Raw genomic sequence first — 24321 nt, forward strand, 5'->3', positions numbered from 1 at the left:
TTCATGTTAATCTGTGGAAAAATTATGGAAAAGATCACCAGCTGGGATAAACTGCCTAATTTATAGTTATGTCCTTATATTCCAGATGGGGATCAAGTCCAACATCTTACAATTGCAAAGATTTCAAAGATGTGAAACATTTCGAAGAACATTGCTATATATATTTTGCATTTCAAAGATAAAATACAGAAACCAGTATGTCATCAAACCATTTAATTTTCTTCCAAGTTTGAGAGTAAATTGACAGGAGATCAGCAATTGGCAGGAGAACAGATGAAACATATTGAAAGAGCCAATTTGCTAGTATCAAGGGAGGCAGATGTGTCAGTTTTACATCTGCTGAAGCAGAGTCCTTGTTGCTGTTTTTTCCCCTCCTCTTTTTAAAACATATTTCATTACCTAAAGGTTTAATTATTAGATAATTGAATAATCCTTTAGAAGCGACCAAGGAGCACTCTGTTCATTGAAGAGCCCCTTACATCACTGTGCTCTGATTTTGGCAGTCACAGTTTGTTTGTGGAAGTTTCTGCTTTTTCACCAAAACTTGTCACACCAGACACACACCAGATTTCAATTGCAGCTGAATAGTTTCCTGGGACCCAATACTCCAAATGCCAATTTACTACCTCTTTCTTGAACTAGCTATTAAAAGAGAAGGAAAGTGGAAACAGAGCTGAGTTTTCCATTGATAGCCTACTTTGGGATGTAGGCAGAATTAACAGTGGAAGACTTAAGGAAGGAGGAGAAAAAAAATAAAAATAAAAAACACAGACTAGGGTAAGTGCTTCTATGGTTTTCAACTCAGCCAGCAAGCTGGACCCATATGTAGTTACCTTCTTCCTGTGAAGCAGGTAGGCAGAAATGAGCTCATCATGCCAATGGGTGTTAGTCAGAACTGTAAGTCTGAGGTATTATAGCAGCTGTAGTTTGAGGGAACATACACAGATAATGAAATGAGTAATTCTGTGCCCTCGACTTTCATGGTTAGTAGTTGCCAGTGTCTATTCTCCTTTTCATTAGTTCAATGTGTTAGATTCTTATGAGAAGGATTTAAAAATACATCAACAAAATGAGGTAGCAGAGCTCTGTAATTCTTGATATTTTATTAACTTCCAAGAGTCTGATATGTGATGCATCCAGGATGTGTAAGTAAATTAGAAAACCAAAGAACTTTATGTGAGAAGTTGTAGTACCTCTGGATTTTCAGAGTCTTTGTTGACAAATGTTGTCTCTGTGAATCAATTCTCTCATATGCATGTACCCTGAAAACTAAGGAACTGGAAACAAACAAACAAAAATAACACTTTTTTTTTTTCTTTTTTGGTAAGGAAAACAGACTTTCTCTGTTGCTAGGAGTTTAATAGATGTTTTCTCTTTTGCTTTTTTTCTTCTTGTATGAGGTTTGAGTATTAATATAGTTAATGTGACTTCAGGAGTTAAAGCCTTAAGAAAAAAACAGAAGCATTGTAGAAGTGTTCACTTCATATACTGAAGGCTTATTTGAAGCACTGAGCACTGTAGCCTTGAGGTACTCATTTATGCTTACAAATAACAACTATGCTCAAAATGTACTATTACAGCCTTTGAATGGCCACAATTTTTACCTTAAGTTCCACATTAGACAGTTTTTTCCAAAGCAGAAAAATAAATATATACTTAGGGAAGGTCTTGGTGGTCTTAGGAGAAGTGCACTACTCACTCACTGCAAGGAGGGCTGTTGACTGTGGGCTGGGGTACCACCGGGTGATCACCAGTTCTTAGCAATGGGAACAGCAGCACAGGTTTTAGAAATGAGTGCATGCAATGTGTCATTTTTCCAGGGTATTAAATGCTTGAGAGGTGGGCCCATGTGAGCTTTGTGAAGTTCAACAAGGCCAAGCACAAGGTCCTGTATCTGGGCCAGGGCAATCCCAAGCAGAAATACACACTGTGTGAAGACTGGATTCAAAGCTTCCCTGAGAAGAAGGACCTGGAGTGTTGGTTGATGAGAAGTTTGACATGAGCCAGCAATGTGTGCTTGCAGCCCTGAAAGTCAACCATGTCCTCGGCTGCATCTAAAGAAGTATGGCCAGCAGATTGTGGGAGGTGATTCTCCATGTCTGCTCTGCTCTCATGGGACTCCACCTGGAGTACTGCATTCTTTGGGGCCCCCAGCACAACAAGGACATGGACATGTTAGAATGAGTCCAGGGGAGGGCTGCAAAGATAATCAAAGGTCTGAAGCATCTCACATGTGAAGACAGGCTGAAGGAGTTGGGGTTGTTCATTTTCCAGAGCTACTGGACTTGTCACCCATCAAAATGCCTTGTGGTTTTTCAAAGGTGTATAGAATGTGTACAATTACAAAGCTCAACAATCAAAGAAGCCTGTACTTGGCAGCACAATGTATACTTGCCTATTTTGCCCTTTATCATCGGGGCAACCTCTTGCTGACCAGCCACCAAAGATGAGACGTCCTGCTAGGCTGATGACCTCTAATTGTTCCCCATTACCATCTCAACATTGTCTCTCAGAAGAAATCAGTGTACTAGAGCACGGCTGAGATAAAAGGCGTGGACAGTATTCATCATGCAGTTCACTGGAGTCCACAGCCTCTCCCTGTGCTTAGTATAGATGGGAAGTGTTCAGTAGCAGCTGGCAAATGTTGAATTATTAAATTGTGTCTACAACACTTTATATAATTATTGCCCAAATGATAGAACAGTGAGATAAGCTTGATGTCGACAAGCAGACTTATCCACCTTCAGAGTTTGGTTAACAGACTTGCTGTTTTGGAATTCAAGAAAAGTCTACTCTGTCAGGAAGGATTTAAATAGAAAGGTAAATGGGTTTGCATATTGCTCTGCATGACAGGGTTTTTGTTAGCCTTCAAGGTCTGTATGATCTAACCAAGCATGTGGAAGTAAGATACATATTTCTGAGTGCTGTAATAGTTGTAGTTATTGTAGGGAATTGTTAAATATAAGCAGTTATGCTAAAATGTTATTTTAATCCACAGAATATTTAGTAGATTAAAATAATAATACTGTGTGTAGAGGCAGGAAACCTGGAATGGCTGTAATCATTTTGGGGTGGCTTCTCAATTGGTTGTCCAATCAGGGAATTCACTGTCTGATCTTCTTATCCTTGAGGAAGCAAATGTAGACAAGAGAGATGGCTTCACAATTGTGTCTTGACAAGAAATAACTGCATCAGAAAGTCTGTTTGCTTTCCCCAATCTCTTTCTGAGAAAATGCAATTAGTACATTGCTTGCTTCTTTCCACAAGATGTTTGTAGGCAGTGTTATTGTGAAGGAACACAAGCTGCCACTGCAGCCGTTTTTAAACATGCAGTTGAAACAGACAGCTCTGCTATGGTGACAGAAAACATCAAAGCAACAAAACACAGTATTTTATCTGATGGGGGTAACAATATCTCAGCTAATAAAATGGCTGTCATCCCTGTCCATTGTATAGATAAGGAAGCTGAGGATGTTTGGTTGCTCTTTGTTGGCACGCCAAGTCACAATTATCTTATGACAGCGCTTTTATGGGATATGATTGATGAAGCATTTTGAGGGGGAAAGAGCTTCAATAAGCGAATTTCACTAGATTTCATTATGACATTGCTTGCACAATGGTTGGCAAAAACAAAAATGTTTTAAGCAAAACTAAGAAAACATGGCCTTGTTTAATCTGCCAGGGATGTCCTTGCCACGTTCACTTATTTGTATTGTATATTGGATGTAAACAGCTCTAATTCTGAATTTCTTGTGTTGACCTTTTCTGGCATTAAGATCAAAGTACTTTCTGCAATAAGGATAAGTCTTTAAAGGCTTCAGTGGCCTGTCAGAGGAGGGTATGTTTAAACAGAAAATAACACAACAGTGCACTCTTTGGCTAAAACAGGCACCAAATGAAGTTCTAAAGTTCATTGCTCCTCAAGAAAACCATCATTATCTTGCAGTTTAGCCTAAAAGTGGGCCAGCTTTAAAAATGTTTTCTTCTTCTCTGGACCTTAACTCACAGGGTGATTTTGCCACTTGCCTCTAACAGATGTAACACAGATGTCCAGTTGAGAGGAAAGGGTTGCCCTCTCCTTATTTTAATCCCTGGGTGGATATGAAGACAGCTAAAGCATTCCTCTGAGCAATAGCCTGTAAAATAGTTTTTCCAAACCATGATATTATCCTTTCCTTGATGCTGTATGCTGCTGTCTTATACCCAACATGCCTTTTTTCCCTGGCTCCAGCTGTCCCCTATCCCAGATCTTTCAGCGGGTCTCCAGAGGAGGTCCTGGAGGTTGACTTTACAGTGCCTGATTTGGAGCCAAGGCAGCTGGAGTAAGAATTTAACTCTAATCCAGTATTTTGATATTTCACAGCTTGACCATATGAAAATAAATCATTTAAACACTACTTTTCTCTGTGTATAGTATGCATTTACATTTGGAATGTAAACCTACCCCACTTTACAGAATAAATTATAGTAAGCATTAAACATTTCTCTAATATGAAGTTCACAACAAATCTGAGCACAGAAAAATCTTTCCCATCAAACTGTTGTGGAATCTCCAGTATCCTGACTGAACTGGGACTTTTGGAGCAAAACTAAGGATATCCTATAGAACTTTCTGTGCTGGTACATACAGAGACAGGAGCAGAGGACAAAAGGACATGACATTTTTAATGAACAAAACATTTGATACGTGATGTAATTGTTTATTTTTAATTCAGGGAAACTATCTTTGCTACCGTTTTTGCTGAACCAACCAGTTTCTTATTCAATGTTTCTTGGAAGAGAAACTTACAGTGCTTTTCTGAATATTTAATAAATGGCCCAGTTATCAGGATGTACCGAACATGCTACGTACATCTAACCCAATGTTTCTGGAAGTTTAGTGTATTTGATAATTAAGATGTTTATCAGTGTTTTAACTTAAATATAGGTGCTTACTTTTCAAGCTTTATTTTAATAAATGAAGGATAAATACTTTATTCTTGAGTGATTTGCAGGGGAAACAAGTCACTGCCATTTCCAGCTGAGAACTTTGCTCATGAGTAGCAATTTAATATACTGGTAGTGAGACTTTCTGTGGTGCCTCCCTCTCTGACAGGTCCCCAGTGTGGTAGTCTGTAGAGATCTGTGTGTTTTACACTGCTTTATTCACTATGTTATAGTAATCCTCTTTTCCTGTGGCTTCTGTCTTCTTAGTATGTAAATTATACCCCTCATTTTAATTAGTGGCAGCACTGTTTTCTCTGTATTTTGTAACTGGGACTTTGTCTCCCAGAGTCTGCTGAAATGACACAATGCAGAACTGGTTAAGCCAGGTCACGTAGCAGCAAGCTGTGTTGCTGTGCAGCATGGTGCTACATGCAGGCTAAAAAAAAAAAAAAAAAAAAAAAAAAAAAAAAAAAAATCGTTTAAATAGAGAGCAGCACTAATGTAGCACCTATGCTTGCAGTCCGGCCTAATTCTGAGCTCCATGCAGCTTTCCTGTGTGGTGCACAGGCCACAAGTTCACCAGTATGGTACACAGGATCCAGTTAACCAAAGATACACAGCTTTTATACAATACATATATACCCTCCCAGCTGTCAGTACTCCCAGGCAAATGCACTCAATACAACCTGCCATGTGAAGTGTTATTATGGTAGGTAAATTTGAACTGTTTTCACTTCTGTCTTGTGCCTCATTTCAGTGTTATTGCCTGTTAAAAGTACCACTTCTGTCCAACCTGAGGACTTTTTTCTTTACTTTTTATTTTAATAGAAGGAACTCCTATATTTTTTGCCTGCTAAATGTTTCACATCTTTGGTCTAAGAATGTCCTTATTTGCTGTGTGTACATATATTCAAGAGAAAATAAAGTTATGTAGACGATGTCAATCATAAACAAAATATTTCAAACTAGTACATAATAACTGTTGAAAAACAGAGCTGTTGGTGTAACCACCAAGGGAAAGTCACCTTAATTTGAGTCAGGATCCTATAGTCCTCTCACAGTCAAAATTCATTAAGGGATCTCAGTGCATTAGCTTGTTATGCCATTTGAATTTTCTGGATTGTGAGCATTAGAAAGAAAGCTCTAAAAAGAACTATTAAGACTATGTGTCATGAGGAGACCACAGGCTCCATCACTCTAAAGCTGTAAGGTTCAGTAAGAAGGTCTGTAAGAAGAAATTCAAGCTTTGTGACATTAAGTTTAGGAAGATGTTGCTCCACAAAGGAAGCATCATACTTTTCAAATAAATTTCAGTTAGATATTTGATTATTATATGGGAATTTTTTGTGACTATACAAAAATTTCCAACCCTTGAGACTGAGCAGTACAATAGACCTGGTTGTTGTATTTTCTAACCTATAATTCCACTTGCATTATTATATTTAGCCCTATTTGACAATAGAAGACAAGAAATGAAAGCTATATATTTTTATAGTGAATTTTGTTATCCACAATGAACTGCTGGGGTCAGTCTGTCAGAATATGACTGCCAGTAGTTAAGACATTCTCACTATGGAGTTAAACGCTTAAAGCATTGACAGTAGCAGGAAATACTTCAGTGGTTATTGTTGAAGCTATTAGTCGAACTGAAGTAATGCTGGCATGTTTTCCCTTTGGGTAGAATTCCTCAGTCTAATTGTCTCCTCCTTGCCAGACCATATTTGATATCTTCAAGTTTGGAGACTGGATGTTTTCCAGTAATTAATGGTTTTTTTTCTCAGTTATAGTTTAAAATTATTTCTTTTTGTGGATTAGTCTATTATCCAGTAGTGAAGCTATTGAATTGCAGAGCATTTAAATGGGATAAATTATGGAGATAATATTAAAAATAAAAAAATGAAAAGAAAAAAAAAAACAGCTTCACCAGATCATGTGAAAGGTATGTGAGGCATTTTAGAGGATGCTTAGTTCACGTATAAATTTTGACAAGAATTAACAGGATATTAAAATACAGGGGGAGGGGAAGGAAGAGGGAGGCCATTGTCTGCTGTAGGGGTTATTTTCTTTTAATTACACAACACTGGTATTAACTTAAAGCAATATAGGTCTGTGCATCTCATAGACTAACGTTAGGTCACCTCCTGAATAGTACCAGCAATCAAATTTCATCAAGCTACTCTTGTCTTGAGCACTGTAACTTAGGTTTGACAAAAGTACATCATAAACTCAATGTCTCTGATGCCCAGACTAGACTCTATGTAAAGTACTTTGTCCACTCAGAGCATAATTAGCCTGTGGTTTCAGAAATCAATGAACACTGTTCCACAATGGGAGTGTTGGGGGGGGGGGAACTTGTAGTCACTGTTCTATGGCCTTCCTTACCATTTGAGCTATTACTTCTTTCTTTCAAAGCAATTTTACCACATCTTTTATTATATTTTGTTTTTTAAATCCGAAGTGGACAGTGATACAGATCTAAAAGCAAGAAGCATTTTTAATACTGTTTCCAATATGTTACAGCAAAATAATTTTCAAAGAACAAAATTTGTTGAAGATAATGGGGTAGAATCGCACCTGTACTTTATCACACATCACCTTATTTGTGAGTGAACAGAACATCACACTCATGTTTTGCTGAGGTGTGAGAGCTCTTTCCATAACCAGGCTTGACCTCAAGCTCCCTGATGTCAGAGGAGTGGCTCCCATTAACCTACATCTTTGCTTTTATAGAAGCAGAGTCTTGGGGGGAAAACCTGTAAAGAGCAGAAGTAAAGAATGAAAACCACATTGCTCTTCCCATCATCATAATTTTTTTAAGTAGCAGAATCAAAATCATGTGGGATTTCCAGATAAACACCTATGAACCCAGTTTTCCTTTCTACATATGGATCTGTTCTTGTTGCCCAAATAGACTTCCTACTAAAGCTCTTAAATCATGCTACTCCATGACTTAGCAAAACCATTTTGGTAGAGTTCACATTTCCTTTGCCATTCCAAAAATACTACTAAAGTGGTGAATGTAAGCTAACAGAGTTTATCTCCCCAAGACCAAGAAAAAAGTGTGGCCATGTGAGTCATGAAAACTTGCGTTCATCCTGACTTCCAGCCTTATGTTTCACTTGTTGTTAGATGGGGTGCTGTTGAAGAAGCCAGAGATCAAGACCTCTGAGTGATGGCCTGTGTGTAACTGGCAACATCCATCACAGAGTCATTGGGGATTAGATACGGAAAGAGTAATGCTAACATGGTTATACTGCCTGTTTAGATGCATTTAGCATCTGTTAGATACAGTTCAATGGATACCAAGATTTGGTGTGTGATGGTGTTCAACTGCTTTGCAGCTACTGGGGAACTATTTCTTCCAAAAGATGCCAGTTCAAAGTTTCTGTTGTGAAATGGAAAAGAAAGTTTGGATTTAGACCAATACCAAAATGTGTCATAGTGAGCTTATGTATTTTGGTCCAAAAAGTTCTGCACTTGGAGTTTTATGAAGTGAGTGTAAAAAATATCAAGAGCCAGGTACGCTACAAAGTGAACAACAAATTTGAGCCTTATTTCCCTGAGTGTAATTAGGCAGTGGCTACTGCAGTAGAGTGGTATAGGTGAGGATATGAGTATGCAGCAGTACTCAGCATTTATTTATATAAACTATGGAAAGTGTTAAGCAATGTAATCAAGATTTCAGCCTAACGTTCTGATGCATGTACTTTCATAATACTGGTACTGAATCAACACCATGGAAAATGTAATGGAAAGTCTGCAAGAAATTACAATGCATGTAATATCTAGCTATATGTTTGATATTATTATTTTTAATAAAATCTGATTCCATTTTCAGTGCTGAAACAGAACTTTTTCTTGGGCTGCATATTCAGTTCTACAGGGGCATGGTTATCTACCGATGAATCCCTGTCAATAGGGAACTGCTGTTCTGCTCAATCTGTTTTAAGCAAAACTATTCTCTGATTGTACATACGCTGTTTTACTTTCCAGTTAAAAGATGAGTTTTAGTGAAAACAAGTGAGTTAGGAAAAAAAAAAAAAGAGAGAGAGAGAGAATGACATAATATAGTAACTGGGAAGTTTCTAAAATCCTTCTGTTGGTAGCACCAAGGAAAAACACTGACGCCTGCACACTGTTGGCAATTCTAATCCAGCATATTTGCATTTAGCTGCACTTCACCTTTTTTTTAATTCAGTGTTTCTGATGGAGGCAAATCAAGAAACTGATCATGTGTCTCAGTTACATTCTGTGTAATCCTGCAGAAGTAGGTTTGACACAGGGTGCCTGCCAGGGTGTTGAGGTTGGGTTCTGGTAATTAGATCTGTGTAGGGTGAGGATAGGAAGAGCAATGTGGTTTTCATTCTTTACTTCTGCTCTTTACAGGTTTTCCCCCCAAGACTCTGCTTCTATAAAAGCAAAGATGTAGGTTAATGGGAGCCACTCCTCTGACATCAGGGAGCTTGAGGTCAAGCCTGGTTATGGAAAGAGCTCTCACACCTCAGCAAAACATGAGTGTGATGTTCTGTTCACTCACAAATAAGCACAGAAACAACCCTGCAGTTTCAAAGTCCACTACAAGGAGGAGTGATGGAGCAGGTGAGCTGACAAACAGCTTTCTTCAGAATTGGGTGGAGATGAACCTGAACTCACCCTTTAATTCAAATAGCTATCTCTCCACAACTGGATTTTAATTTCTGGCTCCCAAGTCTATAATATAAACCACCCCCATATGAAATTACCATCAGTGATTTGCATAATTTCCAATTAAAAGTACCCTTAAGCACATATCTATCTGGATATTTCCTCTATAAATCTTTACAGAGCTCCATATACTTTCCCTTCCATGTCTACCACCACATCCTGTCTGGGTAGTGGACTTGCATGCTTCACTGTATCACTGGTATTAAGTATTCGAAACTACTCTTCGTGCTCGGTGGAGGGCTCCCTGAGCAGAGTGGTGACAGTCCTCTGTGGACATCTGGGCACAGCTGGAACCCAGTGTTGCTGCCGCAATGTGGTGTTTTGGAAGACCCCGGAAATATTCCAGTTTTGTCTGACAAAAAACAGTATTATTTCTGATCAAAGCCTGTACTGCTAGCTTGTAGGGTGTTTGATAAAGCTCATTAGATAGTGCTTAATGTTCCTCTGCCTCATTCAAGCTGCATTATCACTAACTTACCCCCTTTTTCACATGTTGCTTTACACGTACCATAATGGCACAACAGTGGTTTGCATATGTAAGCTGTAATGTGGTGATGCATTTCCTGGCTGTGTTGTTCAGAATCTGGATAATTATCTTCCCTTTTTGCTCTGGAATTTGGAAAAGTGCTGCCTGGAAACATTTCCCCTTTATCAAATTGTTTGCTAAGCTGTTTTTCCTCATGCTTATCTTTCGCTTGAGACCAAAATGTTTAGATTTGAGTGGTGACATCTCACTTGTACACATCCTGTTGGATAGAAGCCTTGGGTTGTTTGAGTTCACAGTATAGCTAACCAGGACTTGCATATGACTGGTACTGAAGATGGGATTATTGTTTTATCCTACTTGGTGTCTATAACCCTGTTTTTCAGTGAATTAATCTGGTTGTCACTCCTTATATCCCAAACTAGGCTGAGAACTCCAGCACTTCATCCCTATTGTGGACACTGTCCCATTTACCTGTGACTCCTTGCTGTCTCTGACATTCCCTCACCACCGTCTCTTCTCGTCTTTAGCTGTGCATTTTATCATCTCATCAGCCCCAGTGCTGAGCTGGTGAATTGATGTCAAGGGGAAGGCAGGAGGGGAACCGGAGTGCTGCATGTGCAAGGAGTTTGTGGTGTGCTTCCTTGAAGAGTGAGTGGCCACTCCTTGTACCTCGTGCCTGTACTGGGATGTTGTGGGTTGTACTCTGCACCCATACCCCTGACAGGTGCCCTAGCACCCTGCCCACCCCGTTAGCAGGGTGAACCAGACCAGCTCCAAATTTTACCTGTAATAGAAAGTGTGCATCTTCATAGGACTCACAGCCCTTCCCTTCTTGATCTTGTCGGGAAAGGGGTGCCATCCAGACACCAAATAACAAATCTGGGGTTTGTACACCCAACCTGAAGCTAACCACTTGCAGCAGTACAACTCTGAATCTCCATTAGTCGCTGCGGCTCTGAGGTCTCCTATGGGAAGAGTGGTGGGTCACGTTGCTGCTGTCTGCAAGGCACATGCCTGAAGACTCCTGCTCTCCAAAGGAGGAGGGGAGACAGTGCTGGGAAAAGGGTTTGACAGGGCCTCTCAAGAGCTATTTATCCCCATTTTCCCTTTGTTTCACTGATTTGAGCACCCTGTTCCTTTTTGTTCTCAAAATCCTACAGATGCTTGTATGGATATGTTTTTTTTTCCAGTCAATGACTAGCACTTCTAAAGACTTTTTTTTTCCTCCTCTTGTTCTTTACATATGAGTGATCACAAATTATAGATTTTTTTTTTTTTTCTCCTCTTTTTTGATAGTTCACAAGCATTGAAAAAGCAGGTTGTTCTGTGTGGCTAAACAAGTGACAATCTCATCACTGGCACTTACCCAATAATAGTTTTTCATGTTTAATTTGTAATGTCTGAAAATACTAGCAAGAGATGAAGGAAGCAGCTTAAATAATATATTTACCTTGTCCCTTCTTTAAAACTCAACACAAGTGTATTTTGGTATGTAGGAACATGTCTTTGCTCCTTTTAGACTGTTTTGACCCATTCCTTAAAATGGGGCCATAAGGTTTTATTTTTATTATTTATTTTTTTTTTTTACTTTTTTTGTGAGGACTTGTAGTTCATCCAGACACACAAAAACTCTTTATCTGAAATCACCTCTATATATACACATAGTCTGTGAAGAGTGTGAAAGAAAGTGTGTTTGCTGATCCAAGGACTTCTAGGAGTACCAGCTAGCTGCAGAGCCATCAAGTTCAAACCAGTCAAAAACTCCTATCAAGCTATTCAAATGTCCCAAGAAGGCATTGTGAAGGGCTCTTACAAGGAGGTAGAGAGCTATGAAATTCAAGCAAGATGGAGTTTTCTGTGGCAAGATTTCCTGTTCAGCAACTGCATGGTCCCCTGCCCCGGGGTAGGACAAAGATGAATCGGGCCCATTATGAAAGCAATTCATATTTAAATGAGATTTTCAGCCCAGTTCTGCAGTCTCAAGTGGTTTTTCTAAGCATCTGCTCTTTCATGCTGATTTAGACCAAACTTGAATGCTGAATCTTTGGAGAATCATAAACAAATTGTGTTAAATTACCATTAATGGAAACACATCACAAGGAAGGCAAGGCAAGGCTGTTAATGGTATTGCTGTTCTTAACTCAGGCTGTGATGGCTGTAGACACACAGTCCTGCAGCACAGAAGTAATGTATGTAAGATCACCCACTGTAAGCACAGCAGGGTGAGTAGCACTGGAATTTGTTTTACAGGAAGCCTTTCATTTCCTTGCTTTTGAGGGGTTAAGTGAGGCACTTCAAGTACTGTTTTCCCATGAGGGTTACACTAGGGAAGGGTAGTTTTAGTTTCCCCCAGGGGCTCCATAGCAGCTTTGGCAGCAGAGGCTGCTGTCGAAAGAGAACAGCCGAATGCAATGAATCAATGTATTCCCCAGCTGCTCCAGCTACATTTTCTTCCTACCCAGGGCTGTCCACTTTTCAGACTACTATATGCAGTACTGGTCCCCAGCCCTGTGCTGCCACTCCCAAGCTTGATGGACAGGTATCCCTGAAAGGCCTCTCACCCTGTTTTTAAAAGGTCTGGATTGGAGCAAAATTAGATGTTTTAATTGCTTATTTTTACATCACCTGGGGAATGCAAAGAATAGAGCAGCTTGTGAATGTATTATAGTATACTGTAATGGCCTTGGTATGAGCTGTTTATGGTCCTTAGTAACATCAAGTGTTCATTAAACTTTTGAAAATCACTCCTATGCTTGTTCAGGCATGGCTTTAGGAAACTCAGGATGCCAAACAAACTCAAGCTCTGGTCAGGAGTCTTTAATTCATTTAAATATTTCTTCAAAATGTCAAGAGTTCACCTGGAACAGCCAAGCTTCTGCTGCCTCAGGAAACACGTTCACTTTCTGGCCTTGCTATTGTAGTGGGTATACGTGGCAAGGTTTTGGTAGCAGAGGGCCATAGGGGTGGTTTCTGTGAGAAGGATCTAGAAGCTGCCCCATGTTTGGGAAGGGCCCCACTGCTGACCAGAGCTGAGCCAATAAGCGATGTTGTTTTGTGCCTCTGTGAGAGCATATTTAAGACAGGGAAAAATATGCTGCACCACACAGCAGCTGGGAGAGTGAGAAGAGTGAGGAACAGCCTTGCAGGCACCAAGGTCAGTGAAGAAGGAGGGGGAGAGGCGCTCCAGGCGTCAGAGCAGAAGTCCCCTGTGGCCTATGGTGAGGACCATGGTGAAGCAGGCTGTCCCCCTGCAGCCCATGGAGTACCACGGTGGAGCAGGTTTCCATGATGCAGCCTGTGGAGGAGACCACGGTGGAGCAGGTGGCCCTGCACCGACGGAGGCTGCCACCTGTGGAAGACCACTGCTGGGGCAGATTCCGGGCCGGACCTGTAGCCCGTGGAGAGGAGACCACACAGGAGCAGGTGACCTGGCAGGAGCTGCTGCCCGTGGGGGACCCAGGTTGGAGCAGTTTTCTCCTGAGGGATGGACCCCGTGGTACGGACCCATATCTGGAGCAGTTCTGGAAGAGCTGCTGCCTGTGGGAAGCCCACGTCGGATCAGTTCATCAAGGACTGCATCCCGTGGGAGGGACCCCACAGCACAGGGGATGAGAGTGACCAAGAAGGAGTGGCAGAGAAGAAGCGCTGTAGACTGACCATAACCCCCATTCCCCCGTTCCCCTGTGCCGCTCAGGGGGAGGAGGTGGAAGAGGGTGGATGGGGGGGAAGGTGCTTTTGGTCTCTTTCCTTTGTTTCTCACTTCTCTAGCTTGTTAGTAATAAGCAATTAATCTTACTATCTTCTTATGCTGAGTCTGTTTTGCCCGTTACAATAATTACTGCGTGATCTTCTTGTCTTTATCTATTTGAGCCCTTTTCATTGTATTTTTTCCCCATTCCTCTTTGAGGAGGGGGAGTGAGAGAGTGGCTGTGGTGGAGCTCGGCTGCTCACTCGAGCGGAACCACCACGGCTATCCACATTACAGCCTGCAAATCACCTTGTCACCAGCACTGATTACCCTGCATTGGGAACCAGGAATATGGCCTCTGCCAGAGAAGTAGTGCAGGACAGAGAGCCCTGAGAGCTCAACCTGTAGCCTAGCCAAGGCCCTAGTAGAATGCTTTGGGAGATGTAGGTCTAACTTTGATCTAAGATTTCTGAGAATTCCAGCTCCTGCAGAAGAGCCAGGAGCATTGATGTCAAGGGTTGTGCAGCTGCAGAGCTGGCTTTTCAATGTGATGGACTCCAAAGCTGCCTGCCATGAATGCTGGCACAAATACTACGTAGATATTATCTATTTGTCTATATAGAGAACTGGAAGATATTTGGTCATCATTGCCATTGTAAAATATTTTGTGTAAAGTCAGGTGGATTATTTAAAAACATCTAGTCAAACTGCATATGAAACTTGTTTCTTTTGGAAACCTTTCCCTTATTTGCCTTTCTCATTAGCCCAGTACTTTTCCACAGTGAGCACCACTTTGGGCCAAGTTACATCAGTGACTTTTATACCATTAATTTTGATGGAAGCAGGATGTGGTCCAGTAAATTATCCCCCAGCACAGTCTGCTCAGTATAACATTAGACCATTGGAATAGTGAAAAGAAAGTTCCTTCTGAATTTAACTCCTTAAAATATCCATTCTTGTGCTTGAAGTTTAAGTTAGTATTCTTCTCAGATGTTTTTGAGGTTTCTTAAATTGTCTGATAATAAACAAGAACACACGTCTTTAACAGTATGTACAGCTGGCTTCTGGGAATCATACCGTAGTAAAGATGTGCTGGACTTCATTTTCTATTATTTAAACATCTTATTTTCCACTTCTGAAAATGGAATAAAATTGCTGCTGTTTCTAAATGTGCCCAAATTTTCAGTCATTTTATACATCCCCATATTTCTTAATTATACCTTATTGCATTTGTCTACATATTCTAAATGTGACAGTTCATGGTATGATTTCTAATTGTTGTTCCTCCACAATGAGTATATTTAGTATGAAAAGGGGATAAATCCCTTAGCATGACAAGAAACTGTGATCCATGGTCATTAATAAGAGTACTACAGAATAAACTATCAAGCTCCTCCTCAAGTCTAAATCCTGCCAATTCTATGGTTTAAAGCCACTGAAGCAGGTAAAGAGGTGCTGAAATTTTACCTTGTGCAGACTCCATCCATCCTGTTTTATCTGGTACACGTGTATGACTGGTATTTCCTTTGCTATTCCACCTCTTATATAAACTATTTAGGATTAAAAGATCATTTATAAAATACCCCAAATTATTGTTTTGTGGAACAGACTAATCAAGTATCCTGCTATTTGGTACTGATAACATGCATGTAGACAAGCTGGTCTTCTAAGTTAGCTGTAGAAGATACTTGTCTTCTCCTAGGAAAATAAGAAAAACCTTTTCCTTAAGGTTCTCTCAATAAGCCTTGTAAGACAATTTAGTCACCAATAAAATTCTTACAGGTATTCTTAATTTTAGAGAAAAAAATACCAATAATCCAGTAATTAATTAGGCAGAATTGTGAAGATTTTATTGATGATGACTGCATGAGTCATTTGATATTGTCTGTAAGTTCTTTGGGACACCTGGAAAGGTAATAGTGATGGGCTGAGGACCTTCATTCTTATATTTGAGCTCCTAGGAAACAAATCCAAAAGAAGAGTTCTTGAATGTATCCTGTAGCTTTTATCTCCTCAGCTCTATAGTTTTCCTGCTTTGAATGAAGCCACTGATCACTGTCCTTCCACTACTTGTCTTCCATGACTCCTATCGCAAGAGCTTTGCAAAGCCAGCAGGTATTGCTCTCTATGAACTTCCCAACATCATATGCCAGACTGGACTTATCGTATTCCCATGCTCAGTTTCTGAACTTAGATTAGTACCACTTTTTTCTTCCCTGTCTTACTTTCATTTAAAGAAATTTGGATTTACCTTGGCATTCTCTAAAATCCAAATTATATACCTTCTCTGCTGCATTCTTAGGAATATCAAAGCTGTAAAATAAATATTGATGGTATGTGTTGGCAGAGTGTTTTTTATACTTAGTGGATTTCTCATTAAATTACATGTATATTCAATTTTAGTTATAATGAGTATAATCTATTTAATATTGTTGACCCAAATTCTCCTGAGGAATGCTAACATTGTGAATTGATATTTGAGTCAACAGTATAACATTCAAAATCATGTCAGACTTCAGTTCAGAAAAATGTCCTGTCCCAGGGTTACTCTGTGGGTTGAGACTAAGTTACATTGCAGGAATGTATTCCTGTAATGCTTTACAGTGTTTGATGTACTTTAATCTTACACCTTCCCTAACTTACAGGACACTATACTTATCTGTATCCTATCTCTGCAAACACCTTATAAGAACACTGGCCATCAGGAAGCAGAAGGCACCTTCCTGAAACTCATCCTTGGGTGTCTTTTCTGAAGTCATATTTCTCCCTGTCATGCTCCTTAATCGTTCTTCTTCTGCAATAAATTGTTATTTCTCTCCCTGTTAGAATTCTTTCCTGTCCTTCATCATGTTACAAGTACCTTTTGCTTGAGAACAGGAAAAAAATCCCAGCAGAGTTCAGCAAACCTTTAACTCTTCCCTTTTCAGGATGCAGAAAATAGAGAACTCAGTGTCTTCTTGTTTGGGAGAGTTTGGTTTGTTTGCTTGCCTCAGAGTTTTGGGGGTGCTTTGGGAGAAACAGGCGATTTGAATGATGACATTATTGGTATTGAGTGTTATTCCTAGTTTGATAGCGTTTCTGGAGAAAGAAGCTTTTGAAATTTTCTCAAGTTTAGTCTGAAAATTATTTAATAGACAACAGGGACCTTGGAAAATTCTGGAGAGGAAACAGTTTTTATTGAGTCATTGCAGAAGATCAACTGTATGGTATAAAATATGTTTTTATGATTTCATTTGACCTTTGATCAAGCTAGTGGATCCCCATGTTCACAAAGATTGCATATGCAGAGACTCTGCAGAGGGGAAGTAGCCTTAAAACTCATGCATATGGCTCCTTTTTTCATGTATCATTACAGACCTGGGACTAGCCCTGTAAAATAGATCACGTAATTCTGTATGTACAAAATTGATGATTTACACAGTACTCACTAAGATGTAAAGACCAAGCCATGAATCGTGCTCATTCATTTAAGATCTTTGGGATACCTAAATATATATATATATATATATATATATATTTATATATATATATATATATATATATATATATATATGAAGACTCAAGTCAGTAAGACAAATTTTAAGTAAGACAAATAATAAGTTTATTGTCTGGGATTGCTGAGAAATACCACAGAAAGTCTTCATGAAGTAACTGTCAAGTAAGCTACATTGATCCTGCTTTACTGTTAGGGAGTGAAGTGGGTTACTTCTTGATGTCCTTTTGATATCTGTTTTCTATGATTCTGAATTCCCAGATGCATCCTTAGTGTGATTTCCTACCTCTACATTTGTGAAGGCCATGCAGGTACCAAAAATGTTATCAAAATCAACCATGGCAGAATATGCATTTGCAATAATCCTTCATTCCAACTGAATATCCAATTAAGACATTCATTTCAGTATCCCGTCAGTTTTCTCATTTGTTGGCTCATGCAGGATGAAGGCAGAGAAGAGCTGCTGAACACCTGCTTACTTCCTTGGCAACGGGAAACCTGTACAGACAAACACCAAGAGTGCCAGCTCAGCATTCAAAACTTATATAAATAAAATTCTGGAGGCCAAATTAAGCGTTTACTTGGCTGTTTTCTTCAATCAGTAAATGCAAATATATTTCTCTGTAATTTATGTCTTGACAGATGATAATGAATGTGAAAATGCTACTCAGCCTTGTGGAGAACATGCCAATTGCACAAACACTGTGGGAAGTTATTTCTGCATGTGTGCACCTGGTTTCAGATCTAGCAATGGTCAACAAACTTTTGTACCTAATGATGGAACCTCCTGTGTGGGTAAGTTATTAATGTCTACCAGCTAGCTTTACATTGTCACTCTTCTCTTATTGCTTCTGTTAATTATAGAAAACTAGCAAAATACATTCAGATTTATGAAGTTTGGAGTCTGAATGTAAAATTCCCACAATTTAGACTGGTACAAATTTAAAATTCCAATTTTCAGGCACACTGATAACACAACAGCTGTGACTGTTTTCAGTAACACTTCAGACTTGACTCCACGTGAAATATTTTTAATACACTTGTCATAGTTTTAGAGAATGGATATATAATTAAGTTAACATAGAAATCCCCCATCCCCACCCATTTAAGCCATAGTTTCACTGATAGGTGGTCATATTCTTTAAAAAAAAAAAAAAAAAAAAAAAAAAGCAGAGTGACAAAGTATTCTTCATTCAAGTCACTCTCACCCTGGACCAACAAAACTCCCTATACATGTGACCTGCTTGCTCCCAATATTTTTTTGTTTGGGTCTTTTTTGGATATTTTCAGTAATTTTTCCAGTCTGACCAAAAGCAGTAAATAAATAAATAAATAAATAAATAAATCAGTAGTACTCCTTCCTCTTGTCCCATCCATCCATCAGCTTTTGTTTCTATAACAGTTGGATGGATCATGTTCAAGATTAAAGAGGAAGAAAAGTTCTCTGGAAAAATGTTATTTGTGAACATCTATGCAATCCTTTAGGATTTCCTTTGAATGGAAGAACTGTAACTATTTCTCTTTTTTTTCAAACTCCTGGTAATTTTCTCTATATGTTGCAACAGTCCTCAGGGAATGGGAAAATGGGAAATAAATCTATTGCCCTTTACACCTTTATGCTGACTGTCTCTCATTCGAGATATGTCTCCTGTGAGCCTGTGAGCGCTGACAACCTCTCTTCTTCTTACTGTTTTTAATATCAGCAGAATGGCTGCATATTAAGCCAGAAAGTGATCTAATCAACATTTCTGGCCCATTGCTCACATCCGTCTAAAAGAGCTCTGCTTTACCCAGTCGCTATGAATCGTTCATAAATTAGCTGAGATTGAGACTGTTAGCACATCGAGCTGTAAATATTCTCATGGTTTCTGGCCCACGCTTTGATTTTTACCAGTTATGACATTTCCTCAGCCTCAGAAGTTTTCAAAGTTATTTCTCTGACTGTTCTTGTGTTACATTAGCTTTTTACCATTAACTTGATTTTTCCTTTTTTTCTCCCCCTCTTTCCTTTACCAGACAGACTGATATTTTTAGACTGAGGGTTAATTTACCACATTTCTTCTGTGCTTTTTTTTTTTTTTTTTTTTTTTTTTTTTTTTTTTTCAAATTTATATGGGAGGAGCTGAGAGCTTCCAAAATTCACACTGAAATAAAAAATTACCTGTGGGTACCTTTTCTTATTAAAAGAGTGTACCAATTACTTTACCAAGCAGTAAGTCCTAAAGACAACCTTTTGATCCACAATTAAGTTTCCACTTTATCAGTCAGGAAAACCGTAATAAGATATTTAGTACCCAATGGATCTGCTGCTACAGGTAGTAGATATGACTTGCAGCTGCAAGAAGTGTATTCAGGCTGTTCTGAACACAGCTGAAGCAGATACCAAGGTTATAATTCTGACCACAGTACAAGTAACGCAGTACAAAGAAAACAACAAAGGTACCAGGTATCCATCCCACTCAAGTATTTTTAGATTCTTCAAAGTTTTAAGTTTTCTTTTTAATATTTGTGTGTGTGTGTGTGTGTGTGTACATACAGAGATATAGAATGTATATAGCAGTAACTTTAAAAATACAGTGATTCAATTTTGGAGAAAGCACCATTACGCAATCTATTTGTTTATAAACAAATGACATCAAGCCTGTCTGGAATTCCTAGTGGTACAAATGTGGTATATCATTTCGTGAGTCCATTTCAAAATCTGTGTGCATACGCATGTTCATTCCTCTACTCTTTGGTCATTATTACTAATCTTCCAACTACAAAGTGACAATAATCTCAAGGTAGCAGTTCAAAAGAGAATTTTGGGAAGTGTCAGTTCACCAGAACGTTAGGTTTTGCATTGAGCATCAGCCAGTATTTCAATATGTTATCAGGCAGAACTGGTAAAGAGATGACAATGAAAGACGTAGATAGAGGAGGAACTGGAGAGTAGGAAGGGAGTGAGAGGGGAAAAAAAGGAGAAAGGAAATGAAGGGCTGGGGAGGTGGGGAGAAATGCAGATATATGATATTGCTGAAGATGACATTTTTCTGCTGTCCTAAATATGAGCTATTAAAATCTATTTGCTGTGTAAAATCCATGTTTTTTCTTAGACTTCACATTTTATTGAATGTTCAGCTGCAGTTAAAAAAAAGTGAAATATAAACCTACTTTTTTCACCTCAGTCATCAGAATAAAAATATGAAAATTGCCATCTTTAAAATGAACATGACATCCATGCCACTCTGCCTTTTCCAGGAACGTGCTATTAGTTTTCTTCAGCTTTTTATCAGCTTCTTCTGAGAGTACTGGGAAGGCAGCCATTCTCTATCACATCTTTTTCTGTGACAAGAGAGTTGTACAGTGGATAGGATATAGCATTACGCCACACTGCCAAGTTTTCTTTTACTTGTGCTGTTCTTAGGCTTTTTCATTTCTACTTTGTGTATGCTGCTACCGTCCACAGTATGGAGACATGGGGAGGGACATTTAGTGCTTTGCAACCAGACTTTTCAGTCGCTTGCAAGCTACTAATAAGCAGAAGGTATAATGTAGACATCAAGCTGTCTTGACTGACTGGTGAAGAATCAAAGCGATGTAGGTACAGTCCAGTAATTGGCAAGACTGAACATAATAACTGTTCTCAGTACTTTTAATTTAATTGGAATTTCCTTGCCTGCTGCAGTAAATGAGGAGTGACAAAGCCCAGAAATAAAATAAAAGGCTATAAATCTATTTTCACACTAGCCTAAGTGGTGTTGGTGATATCATTTTCTGATCAGAGCTATTATAAAAGCTTCAAAGTTCAGTTCCGGGATTTGTTTTGAATATTTACTAAAAGGCCAGGGCTTTGTGCAGAGCTATGGAAAATGCTCTTCTGTTTCAAAAGCTGCTATTCTTCAACCTTTGCTCAGGAATGTTGTCTGTGAAGACTGCTCGCACAAGCCTTGGCAGCCCAGTCCTGCTCCCATAGTAAATCAAGGAGGATGGTTTAAGATCCTAGCCTGAAAGCTCCAGTGAAACTGAATTGCTGAAAGCACTGACAAGCTGTTGTCCATGTGTGGTCCAACAATTGCATATTTCTTTAAAAAGGCATAGCTACAAAATATAAAGAAACAAAAAACTACAGCTACTGCATGGAATATTTCAAAGCAGGGACTTAAAAGCAGCATTCTTGCAACTGTCACAAATCATTGGCTGCCCCTGAAAATCTTATTGATTTAGAACGAATATGAAGCTGATTAGTGCCTTGCAAGATCAGGCATATTGCCTTTTAATTTTGTCATCCAGAAGATTTTTTCTCTGGGAAATAGTAATTTAGATAGGCAGGATATGGACTCATTCCATATGGACAACTCAACTGCAGAAAGTCTATTTGCATATACTCGACAGGGTGTCTCTATCTGACTTTAAATAGCCATCCTGTTGCTAGAGATGTGCCTTGGTGCTTGAGTTTCTCCTGTTATTTTGGATAATCCTGCTTTCTCATTAAAATCTCCATTACGCTTAATATGTGAAATAATTACAAAAATAAGGGTAATTTGTATGAATGCCCAATAATGACAAATAAATGATTTATCAAACTAAGCTCATGAAAAGCAAATTATCATTATAATTTTGAAATACTTGGAACATTAAATCACACAGAAACCTGATACCTAGCAATGGCAATCTGGAAAGTATCCAAATATTTGTATATTTGGAAGTCATTTTAAGTTTCAGCAAAGCTTGTTTTCATTTGCTGATGTTTTAGAACTGCGTTACATATGTACTGAATATTCTGTTCAGACCTATTGGTCTTCCTTCACGTAGCTGACAAGGCCAGAGAAATCTTAACATAAAGCTGATGTATTTCCTTGTTATGCAAACTGGTATCGTCATGTTTTTCACCCTTGGCACTTCAATTCACTCAAAGTTTGTCTGCTTCACACTGAGTCATGCAACAGGGCACTGAGAGGCAATTGTTTCAAAAGGAGCTTTATAATTTATTGATGTGAGAGGTTATTTAAATGCCAGGAGCAAGAACTGTAGCCTTTATCTTTAAATGGCAGCATTTAATTATGAGGTAGCCTGTGTCATAATTTTTTCCCCCTTTTCTTCACTTTTGCCAGATTCATTGAGGTATAACATGGTTAGCCCTGTGACTATGAGTACTGAGGCCACAGGAACCGTCCAGATATGTATAATAAAAAACTCAGCTCCTTGAAGTGAAACATAAGCAGCTGGGGTCATGGAAACAACTTATTATCCTAGTGCAGATAGTAATAATGTAGACTCATTCTGTAAGCTTCGTTCTTATGCCCACCCACTCAAGTACGCATTCCTTCGTGACTCTCCCAGAAGAGCAGAGGTGGTTTGCTGGGGAGGGAAATGTTCTTCCAGCCCTACCATGTTTCAGTCTTCATTGCCCTTCCAGCTGCATCATGCTGGCATCTCAACAGCTTTTCAAGGGAAGCTTCTGAACCCCTGGTTGAAAATGCAGCATTTCAGGTGCAAAGGGGAGCTACCGTTTAGTGAGGAAAATAGAGATGTGAAAGTGAGGTGGGACCTCAGGCCATCTCCTTGAACCCCAGGGAGACATATATGGTTAAAAGCAGAAGACAGGGAGCTGGAAAAGTAAGCACAAAACAACAGGTTGTTGGGATATTCCACTAAAAGTTCAAACATAGTTTGCAGTTACCTCATATTAGGGGGGGGGGAAATTAATCTGATTGTTTCTGGAGGCTCTCTTGCCATTAGTAAGAAATATTATACAAACTTACCAAAAATGTTGTCCAAAAAAGCAGATGGCCCCCAGGTACCCTTCAGACATCTTTCTTCATTCCCTGGATACATCCACGGGCATGCAGTACATTTTTCTAGTCTCCCACAATTTCTGTTTCTCTAGCAACCTTATTTCACGTACATTATTGCTCTTTTTGTTTTGAAACATTTTGAACATTCATTTTGAAAACCACCGGCAATCTTGTACCAAGAGTATGAAAATAGTTCCTGTATGCAAATGGTGCGTTTCCAGCCCCCTGTATCTTCCGTTTTTTTGATCTTAAAAGCCATCTGGCTGCATAAAGGCCTCCTGTCAATTCATGTAGCTATTATCCTCCAATAATCAGCTTATCAGTTCTCCTTTTTTTTCCACCAATTTCTTACCCAAGATCATTGTCAATCCAGATCTTAATGTGGTTTGTCTTCCTCTCCAGTTCATCTGTTTGCCTCTCTACTTCTACCTTGTCTTGGTTCAGTTCTCAGCCTATTTTCCTCCCGGTCTGCTCCTTAAAATGTGTTCATCTGTCACTTCATTTTTCCACTCTTTTTGTCAGATATACCTGTCCCAACACTGTTCACTTTTTTCTCCTTTCCAGCACAGCATTTCACAGCCCATTACTTCACTCATCAGAATTATATGGTGCTGTTCCCAGTTTACTTTCTCCAGTGAATCCATTGAGTTATTTGATCTCTGTCATCAGCCAACCAAATAATGCAAAATAATCCCTACTGCAGCCAGTTAGTGCCCAGCCCTTCTAAACTGTTTGTGGATTCCCTTACCAGAATTCATGAGGTTTGCTCTTGGATGGTGCCTCACACAGTTAGTGAACATGTCTAGCAGCAAATTATTTAGAAGGGCAAAAGCCATTTTAGGCATATGCAATTAAATTAAATTAAAATTAAATGAAATTAAAAAAAAAAAAAAGACATGGCAAGTGCTTTAAAGGGCACAGAGCTTAAATCTTAGATTAACGAGATGTATAGAGTGATCTTTTGTAGCATCTTTTTAAAGCTGTGACTTAAAAGACAATTGTTTTCTTTCTCTTCACTAGCTGAATAGTAAGGCTGAGAAAATCTATTTAGTCTAATCTCTGGAAAATGGATTTCAGATGATTTGCATCATGCCGAGCATTTTGTTATGATAGAATTAACATTTAAACTTACAGTTTTAAAATATGAACAATACAGTATTTTATAGTAATAAATGTGGTAGTATAAAAATATGATCAATTATGATTTATCCTTCTAATCTGTAAGTATTATAATTGGCAGGTGTTT

General features: G+C 39.0%; 2 protein-coding genes across 4 annotated transcripts in view; one reads left to right on the forward strand and one right to left on the reverse strand.

The window, feature by feature from the left end:
- The window catches only part of LOC311440306 (uncharacterized protein), a 114604-nt gene that overhangs the window by 25904 nt on the left and 64379 nt on the right, over window positions 1-24321 (reverse strand). The gene's annotated exons all lie outside the window — the stretch shown is intronic.
- The window catches only part of ADGRL4 (adhesion G protein-coupled receptor L4), a 77838-nt gene that overhangs the window by 20172 nt on the left and 33345 nt on the right, over window positions 1-24321 (forward strand). For all 3 annotated transcript variants that reach the window (XM_084527018.1, XM_084527019.1, XM_084527020.1), the window contains exon 3: window positions 17941-18093. In XM_084527018.1, coding sequence (XP_084383144.1) covers window positions 17941-18093 — 153 coding nt within the window. The remainder of the gene's footprint in view (window positions 1-17940; window positions 18094-24321) is intronic.

This window comes from Aythya ferina (genome assembly GCF_964211825.1).
Source record: "Aythya ferina genome assembly, chromosome: 8".
Taxonomy (NCBI): Eukaryota; Metazoa; Chordata; class Aves; order Anseriformes; family Anatidae; genus Aythya; species Aythya ferina.